General features: G+C 48.8%; 1 protein-coding gene across 3 annotated transcripts in view; it reads left to right on the forward strand.

Annotated features, from left to right (window-relative positions):
- Positions 1-2,762: 2,762 nt before the first annotated feature.
- The window catches only part of GRAMD1C (GRAM domain containing 1C), a 105,804-nt gene continuing 85,980 nt past the window's right edge, over positions 2,763-22,586 (forward strand). For 2 of the 3 annotated variants that reach the window (XM_069945381.1, XM_069945383.1), the window contains exons 1-2: positions 2,763-2,875; positions 3,006-3,119. In XM_069945381.1, the coding sequence (XP_069801482.1) occupies positions 2,813-2,875; positions 3,006-3,119 (177 nt within the window). In that variant the 5' untranslated portion in view covers positions 2,763-2,812. Of the gene's footprint in view, positions 2,876-3,005; positions 3,120-10,951; positions 11,036-22,586 lie in introns of those variants that run through there. The other variant, XM_069945384.1, reaches the window with a different exon arrangement.

Genomic DNA, 22,586 nt, shown 5'->3' on the forward strand with positions numbered 1-22,586 from the left:
TATGCGACTGTGATGTTATGAATGCAGCGAGCGGGGGGAGGGTGGGGTCTGCAGCAGCAGCACAGAGGATGTCAGGAGAGGAGTGTGCTGATCTTATAGGGGAGGTCCCAGCAGCACAGAGGATGTCAGGAAAGGAGTGTGCTGATCTTATAGGGGAGGTCCCAGCAGCACAGAGGATGTCAGGAGAGGAGTGTGCTGATCTTATAGGGGAGGTCCCAGCAGCACAGAGGATGTCAGGAGAGGAGTGTGTTGTTCTTATAGGGAGGTCCTAGGGTAAGAGTTACATAGAGGAGGAGCAGGGTCCCCAGCAGCACAGAAGATGTCAGGAGAGGAGTGTGCTGATCTTAGAGGGGAGGTCCCAGCAGCACAGAGGATGTCAGTAGAGAAGTGTGCGCTGATCCTGTCTGGGTTACATGTGATCCTCTTTCTTAGCACTAGGGGTCTGAAGAGATTCTGCACTTCTCCTTGTTTTACACTTTCTTTCCAGTTCCTTGTGTGACGGGAATCTCTGGATTTTCCATCAGTTTTGTTGGGAGACGATGAGAAACCTGATAGAGTGTGAAGTTTATTACAGCCCAGAACCCATCCAGATCATATCCGGAGCCGCAACACTGGAGATGATGTCACATGTACCGTACTGGGTTCGGACTGTATTCTGTGGAGGCTGAGAAAGACTGTTTAGCAGCATAATACACACCTCAGCTGCTGCAGAACCTCATACTACACCTCAGCTGCTGCAGAACCTCATCATACACCCCAGCTGCTGCAGAACATCATCATACACCCCAGCTGCTGCAGAACCTCATACTACACCTCAGCTGCTGCAGAACCTCATACTACACCTCAGCTGCTGCAGAACATCATCATACACCCCAGCTGCTGCAGAACATCATCATACACCCCAGCTGCTGCAGAACCTCATACTACACCTCAGCTGCTGCAGAACATCATCATACACCCCAGCTGCTGCAGAACATCATCATACACCCCAGCTGCTGCAGAACCTCATACTACACCTCAGCTGCTGCAGAACCTCATACTACACCTCAGCTGCTGCAGAACCTCATACTACACCTCAGCTGCTGCAGAACATCATCATACACCTCAGCTGCTGCAGAACCTCATACTACACCTCAGCTGCTGCAGAACCTCATACTACACCTCAGCTGCTGCAGAACATCATCATACACCTCAGCTGCTGCAGAACCTCATACTACACCTCAGCTGCTGCAGAACCTCATCATACTACATCTCAGCTGCTGCAGAACCTCATCATACACCCCAGCTGCTGCAGAACCTCATCATACACCCCAGCTGCTGCAGAACCTCATACTACACCTCAGCTGCTGCAGAACCTCATCATACTACATCTCAGCTGCTGCAGAACCTCATCATACACCCCAGCTGCTGCAGAACCTCATCATACACCCCAGCTGCTGCAGAACCTCATACTACATCTCAGCTGCTGCAGAACCTTATCATACACCTCAGCTGCTGCAGAACCTCATACTACAAACCGCAGCTGCTACAGAGCCTCATACTACACCTCAGCTGCTGTGGAACCTCATACTACACACCGCGGCTGCTGCAGAACCTCATCATACACCTCAGCTGCTGCAGAACCTCATACTACACCTCAGCTGCTGCAGAACCTCATACTACACCTCAGCTGCTGCAGAACATCATCAAACACCCCAGCTGCTGCAGAACATCATCATACACCCCAGCTGCTGCAGAACCTCATACTACACCTCAGCTGCTGCAGAACATCATCATACACCTCAGCTGCTGCAGAACCTCATACTACACCTCAGCTGCTGCAGAACCTCATACTACACCTCAGCTGCTGCAGAACATCATCACACACCTCAGCTGCTGCAGAACCTCATACTACACCTCAGCTGCTGCAGAACCTCATCATACTACATCTCAGCTGCTGCAGAACCTAATACTACACCTCAGCTGCTGCAGAACCTCATACTACACCTCAGCTGCTGCAGAACCTCATCATACTACATCTCAGCTGCTGCAGAACCTCATCATACACCCCAGCTGCTGCAGAACCTCATCATACACCCCAGCTGCTGCAGAACCTCATACTACATCTCAGCTGCTGCAGAACCTTATCATACACCTCAGCTGCTGCAGAACCTCATACTACAAACCGCAGCTGCTACAGAGCCTCATACTACACCTCAGCTGCTGCAGAACCTCATCATACACCTCAGCTGCTGCAGAACCTAATACTACACCTCAGCTGCTGCAGAACCTCATACTACACACCGCGGCTGCTGCAGAACCTCATCATACACCCCAGCTGCTGCAGAACCTCATACTACACCTCAGCTGCTGTGGAACCTCATACTACACACCGCGGCTGCTGCAGAACCTCATCATACACCTCAGCTGCTGCAGAACCTCATACTACACCTCAGCTGCTACAGAACCTCATACTACACACCGCGGCTGCTGCAGAACCTCATCATAAACCCCAGCTTATGCAGAACATCACTCTACACCTCAGCTGCTGCAGAACATCATCATACACCTCAGCTGCTGCAGAACATCATCATACACCTCAGCTGCTGCAGAACCTCATAATACCTCAGCTGTTTCGGAGCTTCAGATAGTCGCTGCCTTCTGGTGCCACCAGGGGGTGATACTCACAATACTATTCGTTTACTGTCCGTCTTGAATATGTAAGCTTCCAGGAAGTCTAATCGTCCGCCGGTTGCTATAGTGACCGCTGCCTGGGAAGAAGCCACCGCGGAGTCATGTCACCTAGCAACCAGCATCCTCAGCATCCCGGGGAATGGAGGAAAGTGCAGAGGACACAATGCCGGAGCAGAGAGAGGAGCAGAGCCCGGCTATAGAGGTGAGGAGACACCCCGGGACTGCCGGAGCATGCTGGGAGTTGTAGTGTCACATATTAGAGACCTCAGCACTGTAGGTGCAGCACATTGTATGTAATTATTATTGTGAGGTACAATCTCTATTATGTTTAGGTCTCACATGAGGAGGAACCGGAGGACGCCAGCAAAATGTCATCAGAGGAGTCCGCCAGCTCCGGACCGGACAGAGCTACACCGGGAGGATGGACGACAGACTGGAGCTTCTGGGTAACCGGGTCTACTATCTCCTATCTGTTATCTATCTATTATATATTATCTATCAATTATCTATCTATCTATCTATCTATCTATCTATCTATCTATCTATCTATCTCCTATCTATCTCCTATCTATCTATCTATCTATCTATCTATCTCCTATCTATCTATCTATCTATCTATCTATCTATCTATCTATCTATCTATCTATCTATCTATCTATCTCCTATCTATCTATCTATCTATCTATCTATCTATCTATCTATCTATCTATCTATCTATCTATCTATCTATCTTCAGACCCTCGGAGTGTATAATCTGCCATCAGTCAGTGTTTCTAATGTAATTTGGCATATTGTGTCTGCTGTGAGATCCAATACACAGGCAGAGAATGTCTATTTAGCTCCATCAGGATCAGAATGGGGATTGTGGGGATTTTGTTCGCCAATTAGGTGTAAATGATATTCACACAGGAGATGCTGTATAAGATGTGTATATACATACATATATATATATTTATGTAATAACGCTTCAGTATTTGTGGCATATTTTGGTGGTGGTGCCGCTGCATACATCTTATATTTGTTACCGCTTACTTTGGGATAGAAATGGTGCCGTGATGCTGATGCAGACGTCAGAACCATCACATGGTTTGTAATAATGGCTCCTGACCCCTCCTGACTGGTAGACTCCTCACCCTGTGGTGCCCCCCCTCCTGACTGGTAGACTCCTCACCCTGTGGTGCCCCCCCTCCTGTTTAGTAGACTCCTCACCCTGTGGTGCCCCCCCTCCTGACTGGTAGACTCCTCACCCTGTGGTGCCCCCCCGCTCCTGTCTGGTAGACTCCTCACCCTGTGGTGCCCCCCCCTCCTGACTGGTAGACTCCTCATCCTGTGGTGCCCCCCCGCTCCTGACTGGTAGACTCCTCACCCTGTGGTGCCCCCCCCTCCTGACTGGTAGACGCCTCAACCTGTGGCGCCCCCCCCCCCCCCCCCCCCTCCAAACTGGTAGACTTCTCACCCTGTGGTGCCCCCCCCCCCCCTGACTGGTAGACGCCTCATCCTGTGGTGCCCCAATGCTCTAAACTGGTAGACTTCTCACCCTGTGGTGCCCCCCCTCCTGACTGGTAGACTCCTCACCTTGTGGTGCCCCCGCTCCTGACTGGTAGACTCCTCACCTTGTGGTGCCCCCCCTCCTGACTGGTAGACTCCTCACCTTGTGGTGCCCCCCTTCCTGACTGGTAGACTCCTCACCTTGTGGTGCCCCCCCTCCTGTCTGGTAGACTCCTCACCCTGTGGTGCCCCCCCTCCTGACTGGTAGACTCCTCATCTTGTGGTGCCCCCCCTCCTGACTGGTAGACTCCTCATCTTGTGGTGCCCCCCTTCCTGACTGGTAGACTCCTCACCCTGTGGTGCCCCCCCTCCTGACTGGTAGACTCCTCACCTTGTGGTGCCCCCCTTCCTGACTGGTAGACTCCTCACCCTGTGGTGCCCCCCCTCCTGACTAGTAGACTCCACCCTGTGGTGCCTCCGCTCCTGACTAGTAGACTCCTCACCTTGTGGTGCCCCCCTTCCTGACTGGTAGACTCCTCACCTTGTGGTGCCCCCCCCTCCTGACTGGTAGACTCCTCACCTTGTGGTGCCCCCCCTCCTGACTAGTAGACTCCTCACCTTGTGGTGTCTCCGCTCCTGACTGGTAGACTCCTCACCCTGTGGTGCCTCCGCTCCTGACTGGTAGACTCCTCACCTTGTGGTGCCTCCGCTCCTGACTGGTAGACTCCTCACCTTGTGGTGCCCCCACTCCTGACTGGTAGACTCCTCACCTTGTGGTGCCTCCGCTCCTGACTGGTAGACTCCTCACCTTGTGGTGCCCCCCCTCCTGACTGGTAGATTCCTCCCCCCGTGGTGCCCCGGCTCCTGACTGGTAGATTCCTCCCCCTGTGGTGCCCCGGCTCCTGACTGGTAGATTCCTCCCCCTGTGGTGCCCCGGCTCCTGACTGGTTGATGCCCTGCCCTGTGGTGCCCCTCGCTCTTGAATAGTAGCCGCCTCACCCTGCAGTGCCCCCGCTAATAAATGTAGAATTCCAGGCGTATTATTGTGGGGTCCACTCTACACCTGGGGAGGGGGCGGGGGGCTGAGCCCATAGAAGGGAAATGTAAGGTAAAAAGACATGTATACAGACACAGCACAGCGGACCACATGTACCCACCATGTATACAAACACAGCGCAGCGGACCACATGTGCCCACTATGTATACAGACACAGCACAGCGGACCACATGTGCCCACCATGTATACAGACACAGCGCAGCGGACCACATGTGCCCACCATGTATACAGACACAGCACAGCGGACCACATGTACCTACCATGTATACAGACACAGCACAGCGGACCACATGTACCCACCATGTATACAAACACAGCGCAGCGGACCACATGTGCCCACTATGTATACAGACACAGCACAGCGGACCACATGTGCCCACCATGTATACAGACACAGCACAGCGGAGCACATGTGCCCACCATGTATACAGACACAGCGGACCACATGTGCCTACCATGTATACAGACACAGCACAGCGGACCACATGTGCCCACCATGTATACAGACACAGCACAGCGGACCACATGTGCCTACCATGTATACAGACACAGCGGACCACATGTGCCCACCATGTATACAGACACAGCGGACCACATGTACCCACCATGTATACAGACACAGCGCAGCGGACCACATGTGCCCACCATGTATACAGACACAGCACAGCGGACCACATGTACCTACCATGTATACAGACACAGCACAGCGGACCACATGTGCCCACCATGTATACAGACACAGCACAGCGGACCACATGTACCTACCATGTATACAGACACAGCGGACCACATGTGCCCACCATGTATGCAGACACAGCGGACCACATGTACCCACCATGTATACAGACACAGCGCAGCGGACCAACGGACCACATGTGCCCACCATGTATACAAACACAGCACAGCGGACCACATGTGCCCACCATGTATACAGACACAGCGCAGCGTACCACATGTGCCCACCATGTATACAGACACAGCGCAGCGGACCACATGTACCCACCATGTACTGTATACAGACACAGCACAGTGGACCACATGTGCCCATCATGTATACAGACACAGCTTACCACATGTGCCCACCATGTACACAGACGCAGCGCAGCGCAGCGGACCACATGTACCCACCATGTATACAGACACAGCACAGCGGACCACATGTGCCCATCATGTATACAGACACAGCGCAGCGTACCACATGTGCCCACCATGTATACAGACACAGCGGACCACATGTACCCACCATGTATACAGACACAGCGCAGCGGACCACATGTGCCCACCATGTATACAGACACAGCACAGCGGACCACATGTGCCTACCATGTATACAGACACAGCGGACCACATGTGCCCACCATGTATACAGACACAGCGGACCACATGTACCCACCATGTATACAGACACAGCGCAGCGTACCACATGTGCCCACCATGTATACAGACACAGTGCAGCGTACAAAATGTGCCCACCATGTATACAGACACAGCGCAGCGGACCACATGTACCCACCATGTATACAGACACAGCACAGCAGACCACATGTGCCCACCATGTATACAGACACAGCGCAGCGGACCACATGTACCCACCATGTACTGTATACAGACATAGCATAGTGGACCACATGTGCCCACCATGTATACAGACACAGCACAGCGGACCACATGTGCCCACCATGTATACAGACACAGCACAGCGGACCACATGTGCCCACCATGTATACAGACACAGCGCAGCGGACCACATGTGCCCACCATGTATACAGACACAGCACAGCGGACCACATGTGCCCACCATGTATACAGACACAGCACAGCGGACCACATGTGCCCACCATGTATACAGACACAGCACAGCAGATCACATGTGCCCACCATGTATACAGATACAGCACAGCGGACCACATGTGCCCACCATGTATACAGACACAGCACAGCAGATCACATGTGCCCACCATGTATACAGACACAGCACAGCGGACCACAGGTGCCCACCATGTATACAGACACAGCTTACCACATGTGCCCACCATGTACACAGACGCAGCGCAGCGGACCACATGTACCCACCATGTATACAGACACAGCGGACCACATGTACCCACCATGTATACAGACACAGCACAGCGTACCACATGTGCCCACCATGTATACAGACACAGCGCAGCGGACCACATGTACCCACCATGTATACAGACACAGCACAGCGTACCACATGTGCCCACCATGTATACAGACACAGCGCAGCGTACCACATGTGCCCACCATGTATACAGACACAGCACAGCGGACCACAGGTGCCCACCATGTATACAGACACAGCACAGCGGACCACATGTGCCCACCATGTATACAGACACAGCACAGCGGACCACATGTGCCCACCATGTATACAGACACAGCACAGCGGACCACATGTGCCCATGATGTATACAGACACAGCTTACCACATGTGACATTGTGCCGCTCTTCTTCGTGGCCTGTGACAGACACTGTGCCGCCCTTTATCATGGGCTGTGATAGACGTTGTGCCGGCCTTTATCATGGGCTGTGACAGACGTTGTGCCGGCCTTTATCATGGGCTGTGACAGACGTTGTGCCGCCCTTTATCATGGGCTGTGACAGACGTTGTGCCGCCCTTTATCATGGGCTGTGACAGACATTGTGCCGCTCTTCATCATGGGCTGTGACAGACATTGTGCCGCTCTTCATCATGGGCTGTGACAGACGTTGTGCCGCTCTTCTTCGTGGCATGTGACAGACACTGTGCTTCTCTTCTGCATGGGCTGTGACAGACATTGTGCCGCCCTTTATCATGGACTGTGACAGACGTTGTGCCGCCCTTTATCATGGGCTGTGACAGTCGTTGTGCCGCCCTTTATCATGGGCTGTGACAGACGTTGTGCCGCCCTTTATCATGGGCTGTGACAGTCGTTGTGCCGCCCTTTATGATGGGCTCTGACAGACACTGTGCTTCTCTTGATCATGGCCTGTGACATTAACTTGAGCTGCAGTGCCAGACATGTCCAATGGGAGGTGCTGTTACTGCAAATACTACAAAGGGAGACAGCTTTCTATCAGTTCTGGGGGCTGCAGGTGTAATACACCTCTGCTCATTATCAGTGGAGGTCCCCATGGTCTCATACAGCTTCTCAGTCCTGGTGTTTGGTCCACTGCGGCTCCCTGGTTATTGCAGAACTATAACTCCCAGCATGCAGCAGTAAGAAACAGTGACTTACATGGTACATACAGATGATTGTAGGTGATGCCATAGCGGAGTCATCAGGGTTATTAGTGCTCATATCACTCTTATTATATGTGTGGAGCCTTTGCTGTAGCAGAGTTGTGTTTGCTGTGTGCACTGTACTGGGCCGTCCTCTGCATTGTATTGGTGGATGAGTAGTGTACTCTGGAGGCTGGACGTGTGTGTGTCCGTGGCTTCTAGTCAGGTGCAGACTCCTCAGAGCCATGCTTCATCCCTCTACATGCTTTATACTACAGCTCTGCTTCTCCAGACTGGCTGCTATCAGTGATATGGGAATTACAGTAAAGACGCAGAACAGTAACAAAAACCAGTGGTGGTGAATCTACGGCATATTGGAGTAATGGGCCTGGTGGGTTTCCATAGGGCATACAGCATTTTACTGGGTAATATAGAGCAGCAGCGTGCAGGGAAATTCACCAACTCTGAAGCTGTAATAAAAGAATTTATATGCATCCAGGTGTCCCAGATCACCTTACCTGATTAATAATGGAGGCGGGTGTCTCAGATGGCAGGGCCAGGAGTGTCCGCGTGTCACTATCCTGTACCCCAAGTGTCCGCGTGTCACTATCCTGTACCCCAAGTGTCCGTGTGTCACTATCCTGTACCCCAAGTGTCCGCGTGTCACTATCCTGTACTCCAAGTGTCCGCGTGTCACTATCCTGTACCCCAAGTGTCCGCGTGTCACTATCCTGTACTCCAAGTGTCCGTGTGTCACTATCCTGTACCCCAAGTGTTATTATCCTGTACCCCAAGTGTCATTATCCTGTACCCCAAGTGTTATTATCCTGTACCCCAGATGTCAGTGTGTAACTATCCTGTACCCCAAGTGTCACTGTCCTGTACCCCAAGTGTCACTATCCTGTACCCAAAGTGTCCATGTGTCACTATCCTGTACCCCAAGTGTCACTATCCTGTACCCCAAGTGTCATTATCCTGTACCCCAAGTGTCACTATCCTGTACCCCAAGTGTCATTATCCTGTACCCCAAGTGTCATTATCCTGTACCCCAAGTGTCATCACCCTGTACCCCAAGTGTCACTATCCTATACCCCAAGTGTCCCTATCCTGTACCCCAAGTGTAAGCGTGTCACTATCCTGTACCCCATGTGTCACTATCCTGTACCCCAAGTGTCACTATCCTGTACCCCAAGTGTAAGCGTGTCACTATTCTGTACCCCATGTGTCACTATCCTGTACCCCAAGTGTCACTATCCTGTACCCCATGTGTCACTATCCTGTACCCCAAGTGTCACTATCCTGTACCCCAAGTGTCATTATCCTGTACCCCAAGTGTCACTATCCTGTACCCCAAGTGTCATTATCCTGTACCCCAAGTGTCATTATCCTGTACCCCAAGTGTCATCACCATGTACCCCAAGTGTCACTATCCTATACCCCAAGTGTCCCTATCCTGTACCCCAAGTGTAAGCGTGTCACTATCCTGTACCCCATGTGTCACTATCCTGTACCCCAAGTGTCATCACCATGTACCCCAAGTGTAAGCGTGTCACTATCCTGTACCCCATGTGTCACTATCCTGTACCCCAAGTGTCACTATCCTGTACCCCATGTGTCACTATCCTGTACCCCAAGTGTCACTATCCTGTACCCCAAGTGTCATTATCCTGTACCCCAAGTGTCACTATCCTGTACCCCAAGTGTCATTATCCTGTACCCCAAGTGTCATTATCCTGTACCCCAAGTGTCATCACCATGTACCCCAAGTGTCACTATCCTATACCCCAAGTGTCCCTATCCTGTACCCCAAGTGTAAGCGTGTCACTATCCTGTACCCCATGTGTCACTATCCTGTACCCCAAGTGTCACTATCCTGTACCCCAAGTGTAAGCGTGTCACTATCCTGTACCCCATGTGTCACTATCCTGTACCCCAAGTGTCACTATCCTGTACCCCATGTGTCACTATCCTGTACCCCAAGTGTCATTATCCTGTACCCCAAGTGTCACTATCCTGTACCCCAAGTGTCATTATCCTGTACCCCAAGTGTCACTATCCTGTACCCCAAGTGTCATTATCCTGTACCCCAAGTGTCATTATCCTGTACCCCAAGTGTCACTATCCTGTACCCCAAGTGTCACTATCCTGTACCCCCTATTCAGTGTGTCATTATCCGTATTACAGAATGTTGGGATCTTCGCTCTCTCTTCGCTCTTAGTGATTGTGACGCTGAGTGAACCATTCAGTGACTTTTCTTGCCTGTTCTCAGTTAGGATAATCCAGGTGTTTTGGGGTGAGGAGTGACGGATATGGTGCGCTCCCCATGTTCGTCATATCTCTACCACCTCCCTGGCACCCTGACGGATTAGCCTCTCCTCACCACAGGATTGTCCTTGCTTGTCCTAATTTGTTTACACAAAGCATTTCCCCCCTCCCCGGGAACACAATGGTCTGTTCCAGGTGAGTGAGCACCTGAGCTGTCATCAGGACCGGCTCATCCAGTGAGCTGTCAGGTTACAGTGGATGAATGTGAGCGCTGCAGGTCACTGTGCTGGAGCGAGCGGCGAGGCAGGTGTGTGCGAAGCGGACAGGTAAGGGCTCTACCTACATGGATGTGTGGGTGTAGCGTGCGCAGTGCACTATTCACCCGTGAAGGCTTGTTCTACGTATTACTTCAGACGTGCCTGCTGGGATCCCATGGTGCTTTGTTCCTGGAGTTTAAAGGGTTAAAGGGTTCATGCTTTAAAGAGTCTTAGCTACATATAGATCATATGTCATCCTATTGTCAGTAAGGACAGGAGGTAGTCCATGATCAGCTCTCCTGGGGAGATGTGCACCATATGGTGGCATCTGGGCACAGTGTGGCGTTATGAATACCTGCTGTGTGTGCCAAGTGTGTGTTGTGTATAAGAAGAGAACAGAACTTACTGTATTACAGGGCAGTATATATATATATATATATATATATATATATATATATATATATATATATATATATTTTATACCTTACCACCTTAGGTACCAATTGGCATCTTGGAGCGTCTTCCATTCCCATCTGATGGCCTCACTGTGACCTTCTACTGCAGCCTTCCTTGTGGGGTGCCAATGGTGCCCGTCATCTCTGACTTAAGACGGGTTCTCCGATTTGGATAATCCCATTTTCTCAGAGGGGTACTCTTATCATCAAAGCTTCCTGCTAATAAGATCTGTGGGGTAACCGGGGAGTAAGAATTCCTACAGCACCTCCGCAGGAAAGATGAAGCATTACACAATCTGTGTGGCTGTGTGTGTATTGCAGGACAGGAGGGGGTCCTCCAGAGCAATGGACACTCTTGTTAGCCGCTCCTCATTCTGATGAAGAGATTAGGATACTGAACAGAGCGCCCCCTCTATTGACAGGAATGGAGAAGCTTTGGCTCTCCAGGCATGATGGGAATTGTGGTGGAGGGCTAAAGGTTCCCCACCCAAAGACAATGACAATGGGATTTGGACCATAACACACGGAACGGATCGTTCTGGCCGGTACTGCAGTACCAGACTGATGATCTTCACTGCCGCTGAATTCGGATGTGGGCGCATCAGTGTGCACCCGCATCCGAATTCCCGCACGCTCCATAATGTGCACTGACAGCTTCTCTGCGGCCGTTATTCAATGAATAGCAGCTGCAGAAAACGGACATGTCAGTTTCTTGCGGCGCCGCTAGGGATCCCGGACGGAGTTCCATAGAAGGCAGCGCTACGTAGTAATCACGGCCATTGTTGCAAATCAGCAACAGCCGTGATTATTACGTAGCTCACGTAGTGTGAACATAGCCCCAGGATGGTGGCGCACTCTGCTCCCCCTATGATCTCTGCTCATCCTGCCCGCCTTGTCCCAGCGTTGACTTTCTCTAGACCTGAAGGTGAAAGCAGATGTAAGATGGGCACGTATGTAACCCAGTAAGACAGGACTGTGCCTGATACTACTAGCTACGACTTGATGCTTCTAGATACAACCTAATACTACCTGCACATCAGCACTCATTGAGGGATGGCCAAGATATTTCCAATGTTTCCATCAGTGTAGTGATATGAGGCCTCCATTCATGCTGCAGTACCGCACACAACCTCAGTGGTGGCGCTCTTTGTGGAAGATAGCAGCCACGGTTTCCTTATCTATTTGAACCCCTTGATAGGGGTACTCTGGCGAAAATGCTTTTCTTTCAGATCAATTGGTGTCAGAAAGTTATACAGATTTGTAATTTACTTCTATTTAAAAATCTCCAGTCTTCCAGTACTTTTCAGCTGCTGAATGTCCTGCAGGAAGTGGTGTATTCTCTCCAGTCTGACACAGTGCTCTCTGCTGCCACCTCTGTCCATGTCAGGAACTGTCCAGAGCAGGAGAGGCTTTCTATGGGGATTTGCTGCTGCTCTGGACAGTTCCTGACATGGACAGAGGTGGCAGCAGAGAGCACTGTGTTAGACTGGAGAGAATACACCACTTCCTGCAGGACATACAACAGCTGATAAGTACTGGAAGACTGGAGATTTTTGCATAGAATTAAATTACAAATCTATATAATTTTCTGACACCAGCTGATTTAAAAACATTTTTCCGCTCTGGAGAACCCCTTAAACCTCCTTGTGAATAGCACTGAAAAACATGAGAGATCTTATAGGTACTTGGAAAAAATAGTCTCTCTCCTCTAGAAGGTAGCGAGCTTGCTCTATGGTGAGATTGTGGGGGTTACGGAGGTTGGACTGATCTCTGTACCCAACTCAGTATGGGGCCCCCGACTCCTTTGTTATGGATGCAGCTGCCGGTAGGTAGGTAGCTAGCTGTAGGTATTCATTCCTATGAAGCCAACGGAAAGAGTGCTGTACTCGGCTCTTTCTGGCGGCTTCATAGAAAGTGAATGGAGGCAGTGGCGGATACAGAGATCAGTGGGGGGTATGGAGGTCGCCCCCCTCACAATCTCTTACTTGTCCTCTAACCTGTAGATAGAGGACAGGTAAGTTTTGCCTGGACAACCTCTTTAAGTGTTGCAGTTAATAGTGATCATGGCAAGGTCTAACCTGCACGCCACCTATGTTTGTTAGGCACTGGATCTGATGAAGGGGGTACAGACCCTGAAATACGTCGTTCTTAGGGGTCTGATACAATACACTTCCTGTTTCTTTAATATTGGACATTTTTGAGCTCATCTTTTGTGGATACCACAATTAGTTTTGCTTATTGTTTTCTGGCACGGGCCCCTATTGGGAGCCACCCGTTCTAGTGGTAGAGCCAGCAGGGCCGTCCATCAGTGTGCTCCCCCACTCCTGTAATCCAGTTATCAACATCAGGAGGTGTGGGACCCCTGTGGTGAGGGGTGATAGGGGCACATAGGTCTCACCTTCTCATCCATCTCTTCTCCCTGTGCTTTTTTCTTTGTGTCATATCCACTCTGATAATGCTGTGGTATACTGGGTATAGTATTACATCAGGAATCAGGGGGACTAGATAAATAAATGTATTAAAATCAATTAAACAGTACACAGTAAAGATATATAAAAGGCATCATTTTTCCCCCAATAAACATGTCCCCCCTCCCATATGCTTTATCGCCACACACCCTGAAGGCCCTTAATAAAATTTACCCCTTTAAGGGTACAAACACACACACCGTATACGCAGCGTATTTTCTGCTGTGATACGCAGCAGATACGCAGCAGATACGCAGCAGATTATATCTAAACAACTGAAAACAGCATCAAATCGGCCCCATCAAATCTGCTGCGTATCTGATGCGTATACGGTGTGTGTGTTTGTACCCTAAATCTAGGATGTGTGTAAAATTGGTGCAGACGTTTGAGCAGACGCTCCTTTGCGCAAAAAATGACCTTTACTTTTACCTTTTTTTTTGCAAAATCAGAGAGTGTTGTGCAAGAAATGACAGGATTCCACTTGTCACTAGAACAGGCTGGGAGAAGCACTCAGCTATGTGCTTCTCTCTCCTTATTGCAGGATTCAGGCTTCATAGGCCTAAGTCTCCGGCATTAAGATGAGGAGAGAAACACATAGCTGAGACAGTGCCTCTCCCCACACTCTTTCTAGCAAATGGTGGGATCTCCAGACCCCGTCCGGGAGAAGCCCGCAGCTATGCATTCTGTCTTCTTGTTGCTTCATTGACTTACTGAAGAGTCAGTCTTCTGCAGCGACATGGTACTCTTTGTACACAAGGATTGACCAGGAGAAGCACTCAGCAGGGCGCTTCTCTCTCCATCTCTCTCCTTGCTGCAGCATTCGGCTTCATAGTCTTATTATAGAATCAGTTTCCTGCAGTGAGATAGGGAGAGAAGCACATAGCTCAGCACTTCCCCCCACTCATTCTAGCAGTTGGTGGGGTCTCCACACCCAGACCCTGACCAGGAGAAGCACTCAGCTGTGCACTTCTCTCTCCTTGCTGCAGGATTCAGAATTCATAGACTTGAATAGTAGGCCGTATACCAACCAAGATGATGTAAAAATCCCATATGTACCACGGTTTCCATTCTGCATGGACAGCCGAGCGATCCGTTCTGTCGTCCGTTATACTGGTCAGGTGAGGGGGTTCTGACCCAGAGGCGCCCCAGTAATCCAGGCGCTGTCTATAGAAAGACAGGAAAGCTTCTCTAGGACACGACTTTCCCTCTTATGTGATTCTTATCTATATGTATGGAAGACAAGGATTATGTATGTCCAATCAGCTGCCGGGACAGGAGTCATGTGACGGCGTGATAAGTAACCCTTCAGGTAGTAGATAATAGGCGTCTTAACATATCGTCTCCGACTGCCAGATCTGCAGATAAAACTTCAGCGTGAATAGACAGGATATTACAGCAGATTTACACTGTGGATAATAATCTACAAATCCACAGCTGATAATAGTGCAGTGTTCTCCAGCCTGTAACCATCCAGCGCTCGCAGAACTACAATTCCCATCATGCCCTGACAGCCGGAGTTTCCCCACAGACTGGGGGACAATGTAATAGATATCAGGGGAAAAACCTTCTAGTAGGCATATAGTACCGGCACTACTCACTGGACACAGGTGGGTTATCAGACTGACACGTCTTGAAGCTTAGGGTGGAATGTCTCGCCCACGGGGTGCTCCCCTTTAGAAAATAGACGGTGCTTTAACAAATCTATATTAGCGGAGAAGAAAGATGCGGGGGCACTCACCGTTTAGATGCGTAGACTTTATTTCATGTGTGCTTTAAAATACAGCAGGTAACATCTGAAGCGGGTGCAGAGGCCAAACACTATACACACGAGCTATGACAGCTGTTTCACGCGCATGCGCATGACGAAGCGCGCATGCGCGTGAAACAGCTGTCATAGCTCGTGTGTATAGTGTTTGGCATCTGCACCCGCTTCAGATGTTACCTGCTGTATTTTAAAGCACACATGAAATAAAGTCTATGCATCTAAACGGTGAGTGCCCCCGCAGATATCAGGGGAAGTTATTAAGATTTGCACTATGATTTTCTGGCATGATAAAACACCACATGCACCTTCTTAGCCAAAGGGGTGTGTCTATAACAAAGGGGCGTGGTTTAAAGGGGTACTCCAGTGAAAAGGAATGGTTTTCAAAACAACCGGTAACAGAAAGTTATACAGATTTTTAAATTACTTCTATTTAAAAATCTCCAGTCTTCCAGTACTTATCAGCTGCTGGATGTCCTACAGGAAGTGGTGGATTCTGTCCAGTCTTCCAGTACTTATCAGCTGCTGCATGTCCTGAAGTGGTGGATTCTGTCCAGTCTGGCACAGGGCTCTCTGCTGCCACCTTTGTCCATGTCAGGAACTGTCCAGAGTAGCAGCAAATCCCCATAGTAAACCTCTCCTGCTCTGGACAGTTCCTGACATGGACAGAGGTGGCAGCAGAGAGTACTGTGTCAGACTGGAGAGAATACACCACTTTTTGCAGGACATACAGCAGCAGATAAGTATGGGAAAACTTTAGATTTTTAAATAGACATTTTTTTACAAAACTATACCTTTCTGACACTAGTTGATCTAGTTTTTCTCTATGGAGTACCCCTTTAAGTGCAGGATGTAATCCTCCGCTTCAAGAAGCATAGATTTATCAGGCGCAGGTCACACACGGAATCACAGTGTTGCATGAAACTAATAACATTTATTTTAAAACACAGAGAGCACGACGCGTTTCAAAGCTGAAGCAGCTTCTTTACCAGGTGCACCATGGAGCGCCGTCTATTTGTATTTTTTTTAAAGTGAATGTGACACCTGGATTTTCTTTTACTGATTAGAGTCAGATACTAAAACTTGTTCTTTTATTCTAATCTGTTTCTGTTTTCTGTCTGTAATTTTTTTTATTTCACTTTTTGTACTTTGTTATGGGGACGGCCATATTGCTTGGGCTGTTCTTAGCAGCATTTAGTGACATGCTTTACAGCAAGCCTCATGAACATAGATTACAGTAGACAGAGTCTGTGCCCTTGGGATGAATGTGAAAAATTACTAATCACTGGTGTCACATGATGCTGCAATGCTGTACAGATCGCTTTACAGCAGCCTCCTCTTATCACCACAGACACAACAGGAAGTCTCAGCTTAGTTTTAGCCCCAGTGGTGAGAATGAGAACTGCGAGACATCAGTATTATTTTATAACATAGATGGGAAAATGGTAAATTAGAAGAAATGTCACTAAAAATTCTTACAAAATGTTTAGCATAAAAACTTTAACCAATAAGTCATTTTCGGATGACACTGTCCCTTTAAGTCCAGAGACTTTTAGCCACATTTACTATACGCAACTTTAAAAAAAAAAAGTCTCAAACGCTTTGCACATCACCACTCAATAGGAAGTGTACAGACCACACATAAAAAAGGGCAGTGAAAAAATGTGCAAATTCAAGGTATATCAGGAAACAACGTGATAAATCTTTGAACAATTGGAAGAGTGTGTGTGTGTGGGGGGGGGGGGGCTGCAAGTAATACCTCCCCCGCCAGTGATATCTCAGGAGGATTCACATTGAAGAGCCCCAGCTGGTGTATGGAGACTTGAGCAATGCATCATGGGAATAAATGAGTATGCAAATCAGCTGTTCCGGAAAAAGGAAGGAAACTGCATGATACCAGTCAGACCGGGAGGATTCTTCTCTGCGGTTGGGTTGGTTTGGGTGGTTTTCTTCCTTTTGGAGAAGAGGTGATTTGCCTACCTTGTGTTATAATTCATCCCTGTCACATACATGTCCTCCTGTATACCGTATACTGCTAACATACATCCACTCCTTATACTGCTCACATACATCCCCTCCTTATACCGCTCACATACATCCCCTCCTTATACCGCTCACATACATCCCCTCCTTATACCGCTCACATACATCCCCTCCTTATACTACTCACATACATCCCCTCCTTATACTGCTCACATACATCCCCTCCTTATACCGCTCACATACATCCCCTCCTTATACCGCTCACATACATCCCCTCCTTATACTACTCACATACTTCCCCTCCTTATACCGCTCACATACATCCCCTCCTTATACCGCTCACATACATCCCCTCCTTATACTACTCACATACATCCCCTCCTTATACTACTCACATACATCCCCTCCTTATACTGCTAACATACATCCCCTCCTTATACCGCTCACATACATCCCCTCCTTATACCGCTCACATACATCCCCTCCTTATACCGCTCACATACATCCCCTCCTTATACTACTCACATACTTCCCCTCCTTATACCGCTCACATACATCCCCTCCTTATACCGCTCACATACATCCCCTCCTTATACTACTCACATACATCCCCTCCTTATACTACTCACATACATCCCCTCCTTATACTGCTAACATACATCCCCTCCTTATACTGCTCACATACAACCCCTCCTTATACTGCTCACATACATCCCCTCCTTATACCGCTCACATACATCTCCTCCTTATACCGCTCACATACATCCCCTCCTTATACCGCTCACATACATCCCCTCCTTATACCGCTCACATACATCCCCTCCTTATACCACTCACATACATCCCCTCCTTATACCGCTCACATACATCCCCTCCTTATACCACTCACATACATCTCCCCCTTATACTGCTCACATACATCTCCCCCTTATACCACTCACATACATCTCCCCCTTATACTGCTCACATACATCTCCCCCTTATACTGCTCACATACATCCCCTCCTTATACCGCTCACATACATCCCCTCCTTATACCGCTCACATACATCCCCTCCTTATACCGCTCACATACATCCCCTCCTTATACCGCTCACATACATCTCCTCCTTATACCGCTCACATACATCCCCTCCTTATACTGCTCACATACATCCCCTCCTTATACTGCTAACATACATCCCCTCCTTATACCGCTCACATACATCCCCTCCTTATACTGCTCACATACATCCCCTCCTTATACCGCTCACATACATCCCCTCCTTATACCGCTCACATACATCCCCTCCTTATACCGCTCACATACATCTCCTCCTTATACCGCTCACATACATCCCCTCCTTATACCGCTCACATACATCCCCTCCTTATACCGCTCACATACATCTCCTCCTTATACCACTCACATACATCCCCTCCTTATACCACTCACATACATCTCCCCCTTATACTGCTCACATACATCTCCCCCTTATACTGCTCACATACATCCCCTCCTTATACCGCTCACATACATCCCCTCCTTATACCGCTCACATACATCTCCCCCTTATACTGCTCACATACATCTCCCCCTTATACTGCTCACATACATCCCCTCCTTATACTGCTCACATACATCCCCTCCTTATACTGCTCACATACATCCCCTCCTTATACTGCTCACATACATCTCCCCCTTATACTGCTCACATACATCCCCTCCTTATACTGCTAATGTACATCCCCTCCTTATACTGCTCGCATACATCCCCTCCTTATACTGCTCACATACATCCCCTCCTTATACTGCTCACATCCATCCCCTCCTTATACTGCTCACATACATCCCCTCCTTATACCGCTCACATCCATCTTCTTATACCGCTCACATCCATCCCCTCCTTATACTGCTCACATACATCCCCTCCTTATACTGCTCACATACATCCCCTCCTTATACCGCTCACATCCATCTTCTTATACCGCTCACATCCATCCCCTCCTTATACTGCTCACATACATCCCCTCCAAAGAGGAACACAGTGCAGGACAGTATCCACAAAGAGGTAAAGGAACTGATCCAGATGGAACAAAGTTGCTAGAAGCCTATGCACTCTATCTCGCAGCGTAGGTGTAATCAGAGAACTCTAACAACTCTGCTAATCTCAGGTAACAAGGTCTGGGGCTTGTGTCACCTTCTAGAACGGGTCACTCAAAACTGGTGGGCAATAGGTGGTGCACAGACCAAAAGAGTCAAAATACAGGCACAAGGATTCTTTCTACTCTCACGTATTCTGCTATTTCTTCCTCTGAAGTTCCGGCAGAGCACAGTACTACTTGGGTTGGGACTCTCTTGACATCCTCCTCTCTGCTCTTCTGATCCTCTCTTCTACTTCTCATCACGCAACCCAGCCAGCACAGCTGCACCACTCCTTCTACTCTCAGTGCAGATCTGGACTCTAAAGTATTAAGTAACTTATCAAGTGTAAAATATTGTATCAAGGCAAAGTTGTATTATCTGCTGCCTACCTCAAGTATCTTCACAGTAAACAAGATTGTATTCATGCTAAAGAGACTCTGTGATTCTTCGCTCAGCACCGACACAGCACACACACCTTCCTTGGGTCATCTCCCCTTTCTGTGGTGGCACTACCAATTGTCCGGGTGGGTCACTACTCCACTCCGGACCACCGTGATAATTGCCCAAGGGACCCCGCAACAACCCGGCAGGTCACCGACCACAGGGGAACAGGGTATAGCCGGCCCACTAAAATAATAGTGCTTCCATTCCTGGCGTCACGACAAACTACCACCGGGCAAGGCTATATCTCGGCCAACCACTGGCCGGCGGGGCAGTCACATGTGAACAGCTATTATTTCCAGGCACTGTTTGGTGGACAGCATCCGGAAACAATAGGCATGTACATTATTTAAACACTTCTTCTAAAGAATGGGCGATAAAATAACGAGGTGTGAATACAGCAGACGGCATTGCATTAACTTCAGTGCAATGCCGCCCCTGCAGTCAAGAACGGACGCTGATTCCATTGCAATCAGCATCTGGTCTTTACTGCAAAACAACGTTGTGTGAACAAAGCCTCACAGTGTAAGGAGAGGTTTGTGTAGATTGCCTAGATACAATTGTAGCAAACTCCACTGTAAGAAGTGATAGGTCCATGAAGGGTGTTGTCTGCACTGCATGTGTTTTATTACAGGGGATGGGTCTTAGAGAGAGAGGGGTGCCACACTTGGGATCACAGGATCTCGCTTTTAATCTCATCTCTAAACAACGGTTTAAGGGGTACTCCAGAAATGTATTATTTTTTTTCTTTCAAATCAGCTGATGTCATGTAGTTATACGGATTTGTAATTTACTTACATTTAAAAAGTACTTATCAGCTGCTGTATGTCCTGCAGGAAGTGGTGTATTTTGGAGAGCAGGAGAGGTTTTCTATGGGGATTTGCTGCTTCTCTGGACAGTTCTTTACATGAACAGAGGTGGCAGCAGAGAGCACTGTGACAGACTGGAGAGAATACATCACTTTCTGCAGGACATACAGCAGCTGATAAGTACTGGAAGACTGGAGATTTTTTAATAGAAGTAAATTACAGATGATGATGATACCAGATGATTTGAAATAAAAACTATTTTCGCCAGAGTACCCCTTTAAAGTATCCTAAATCCTGTCTCCTATTTTGGTAGACCATGTGGCCGCCATTGATTGTAATGGTCCAGAATGGATGCAGATGTGGCGGTGTCCTCCTGTATCCTACACATCAGGATGTCCCTCTGGTGTTATATTCACGGTCATGTGACCTGTTATGAATAGAAACGTTGTAACAAGAGATTCCATGAAATAATAACAATGTGTCGTGTGTAATTGTCTCTACTCCGCACCAGAAAAACTGGCTCCCCCGGCTGGGTGTGTCCGCCATGATTGTTTGCCTTCCTGGTGAGCGTGTGACAGCGCGGCGTGTATGTCCGCACAACATTACATAACATGGGTGAATGACGTCCGCACACAAGGAGGTGATGTGTGCCTGTGGGGACCTCGGAGGAGCCATCCTGGTCCATCACATCAATAGGTATATTATACTGAGGAGGCCAAGGGGAACCATGGTGGACAACAGCGCCACCACAGGGAAATTAAGCATTACACACTGCAGCAACGTGCCGGCTCCTCCATTGCTTTGCAGCCATTATCTGCTGCCAAATTATTAAGGTGTTAAAAAAAAAAGCATTTTTTCCTTCAATAACAGCGCCACCCATGTCCTCAGGCTGTGTGTGGTATAACAAGTCATTCACTTCAGTATGGTGCGGTGTATTCTTTCCAGTCTGGAGAACAGGATTTGCTGCTGCTCTGGTGGCAGCAGAGAGCACTGTTTCAGACTGGAGAAAATACACCACTTCCTGCTGGACATACAGCAGTTGATAAGTACTGGAAGACTGGAGATTTTTTTTTATAGAAGTAAATAACAAATCCATATAACTTCCTGGCCCCAGTTGATTTCCAAGAATCCCCCCCCCCCTAATTTTAGGCTTCCGTGGCTTTTGGAGGTCTATGGCATCCTATCAATGGAATCTTATTGATGCTTATAGACTGCAGGGATGTGGTATGATGTTTAGGCCATCATCCCCTTTAAATGCTGTGCTACATTATCTGGGTTCCGATTACAAACCCTAATAGAGAACATCATTATAGTATCTCCTTCCCTGCAGGTGGCTTGCATCATTATACTGGTCTCTATAAGAATCATGTAATACTGATGGATCAACATCCTCGGGACCAGAACTTGGGGGGGGGGGGTCTCCTCTGATCTAACAAAAAGGGATTTTATAAAGCAAAGATCCTCTAAATGCAGTGAAATGTAAGGAAGGCCCCTAATTCACACTGTTATTGGGGTCCCCTGTGATGTTACTGTGTGGGGGTGTAGCTGATCTCATTATTGGGGTCCCTTGTGATGTT

This window comes from Dendropsophus ebraccatus, chromosome 11, assembly GCF_027789765.1.
Source record: "Dendropsophus ebraccatus isolate aDenEbr1 chromosome 11, aDenEbr1.pat, whole genome shotgun sequence".
NCBI classification, from domain to species: Eukaryota; Metazoa; Chordata; class Amphibia; order Anura; family Hylidae; genus Dendropsophus; species Dendropsophus ebraccatus.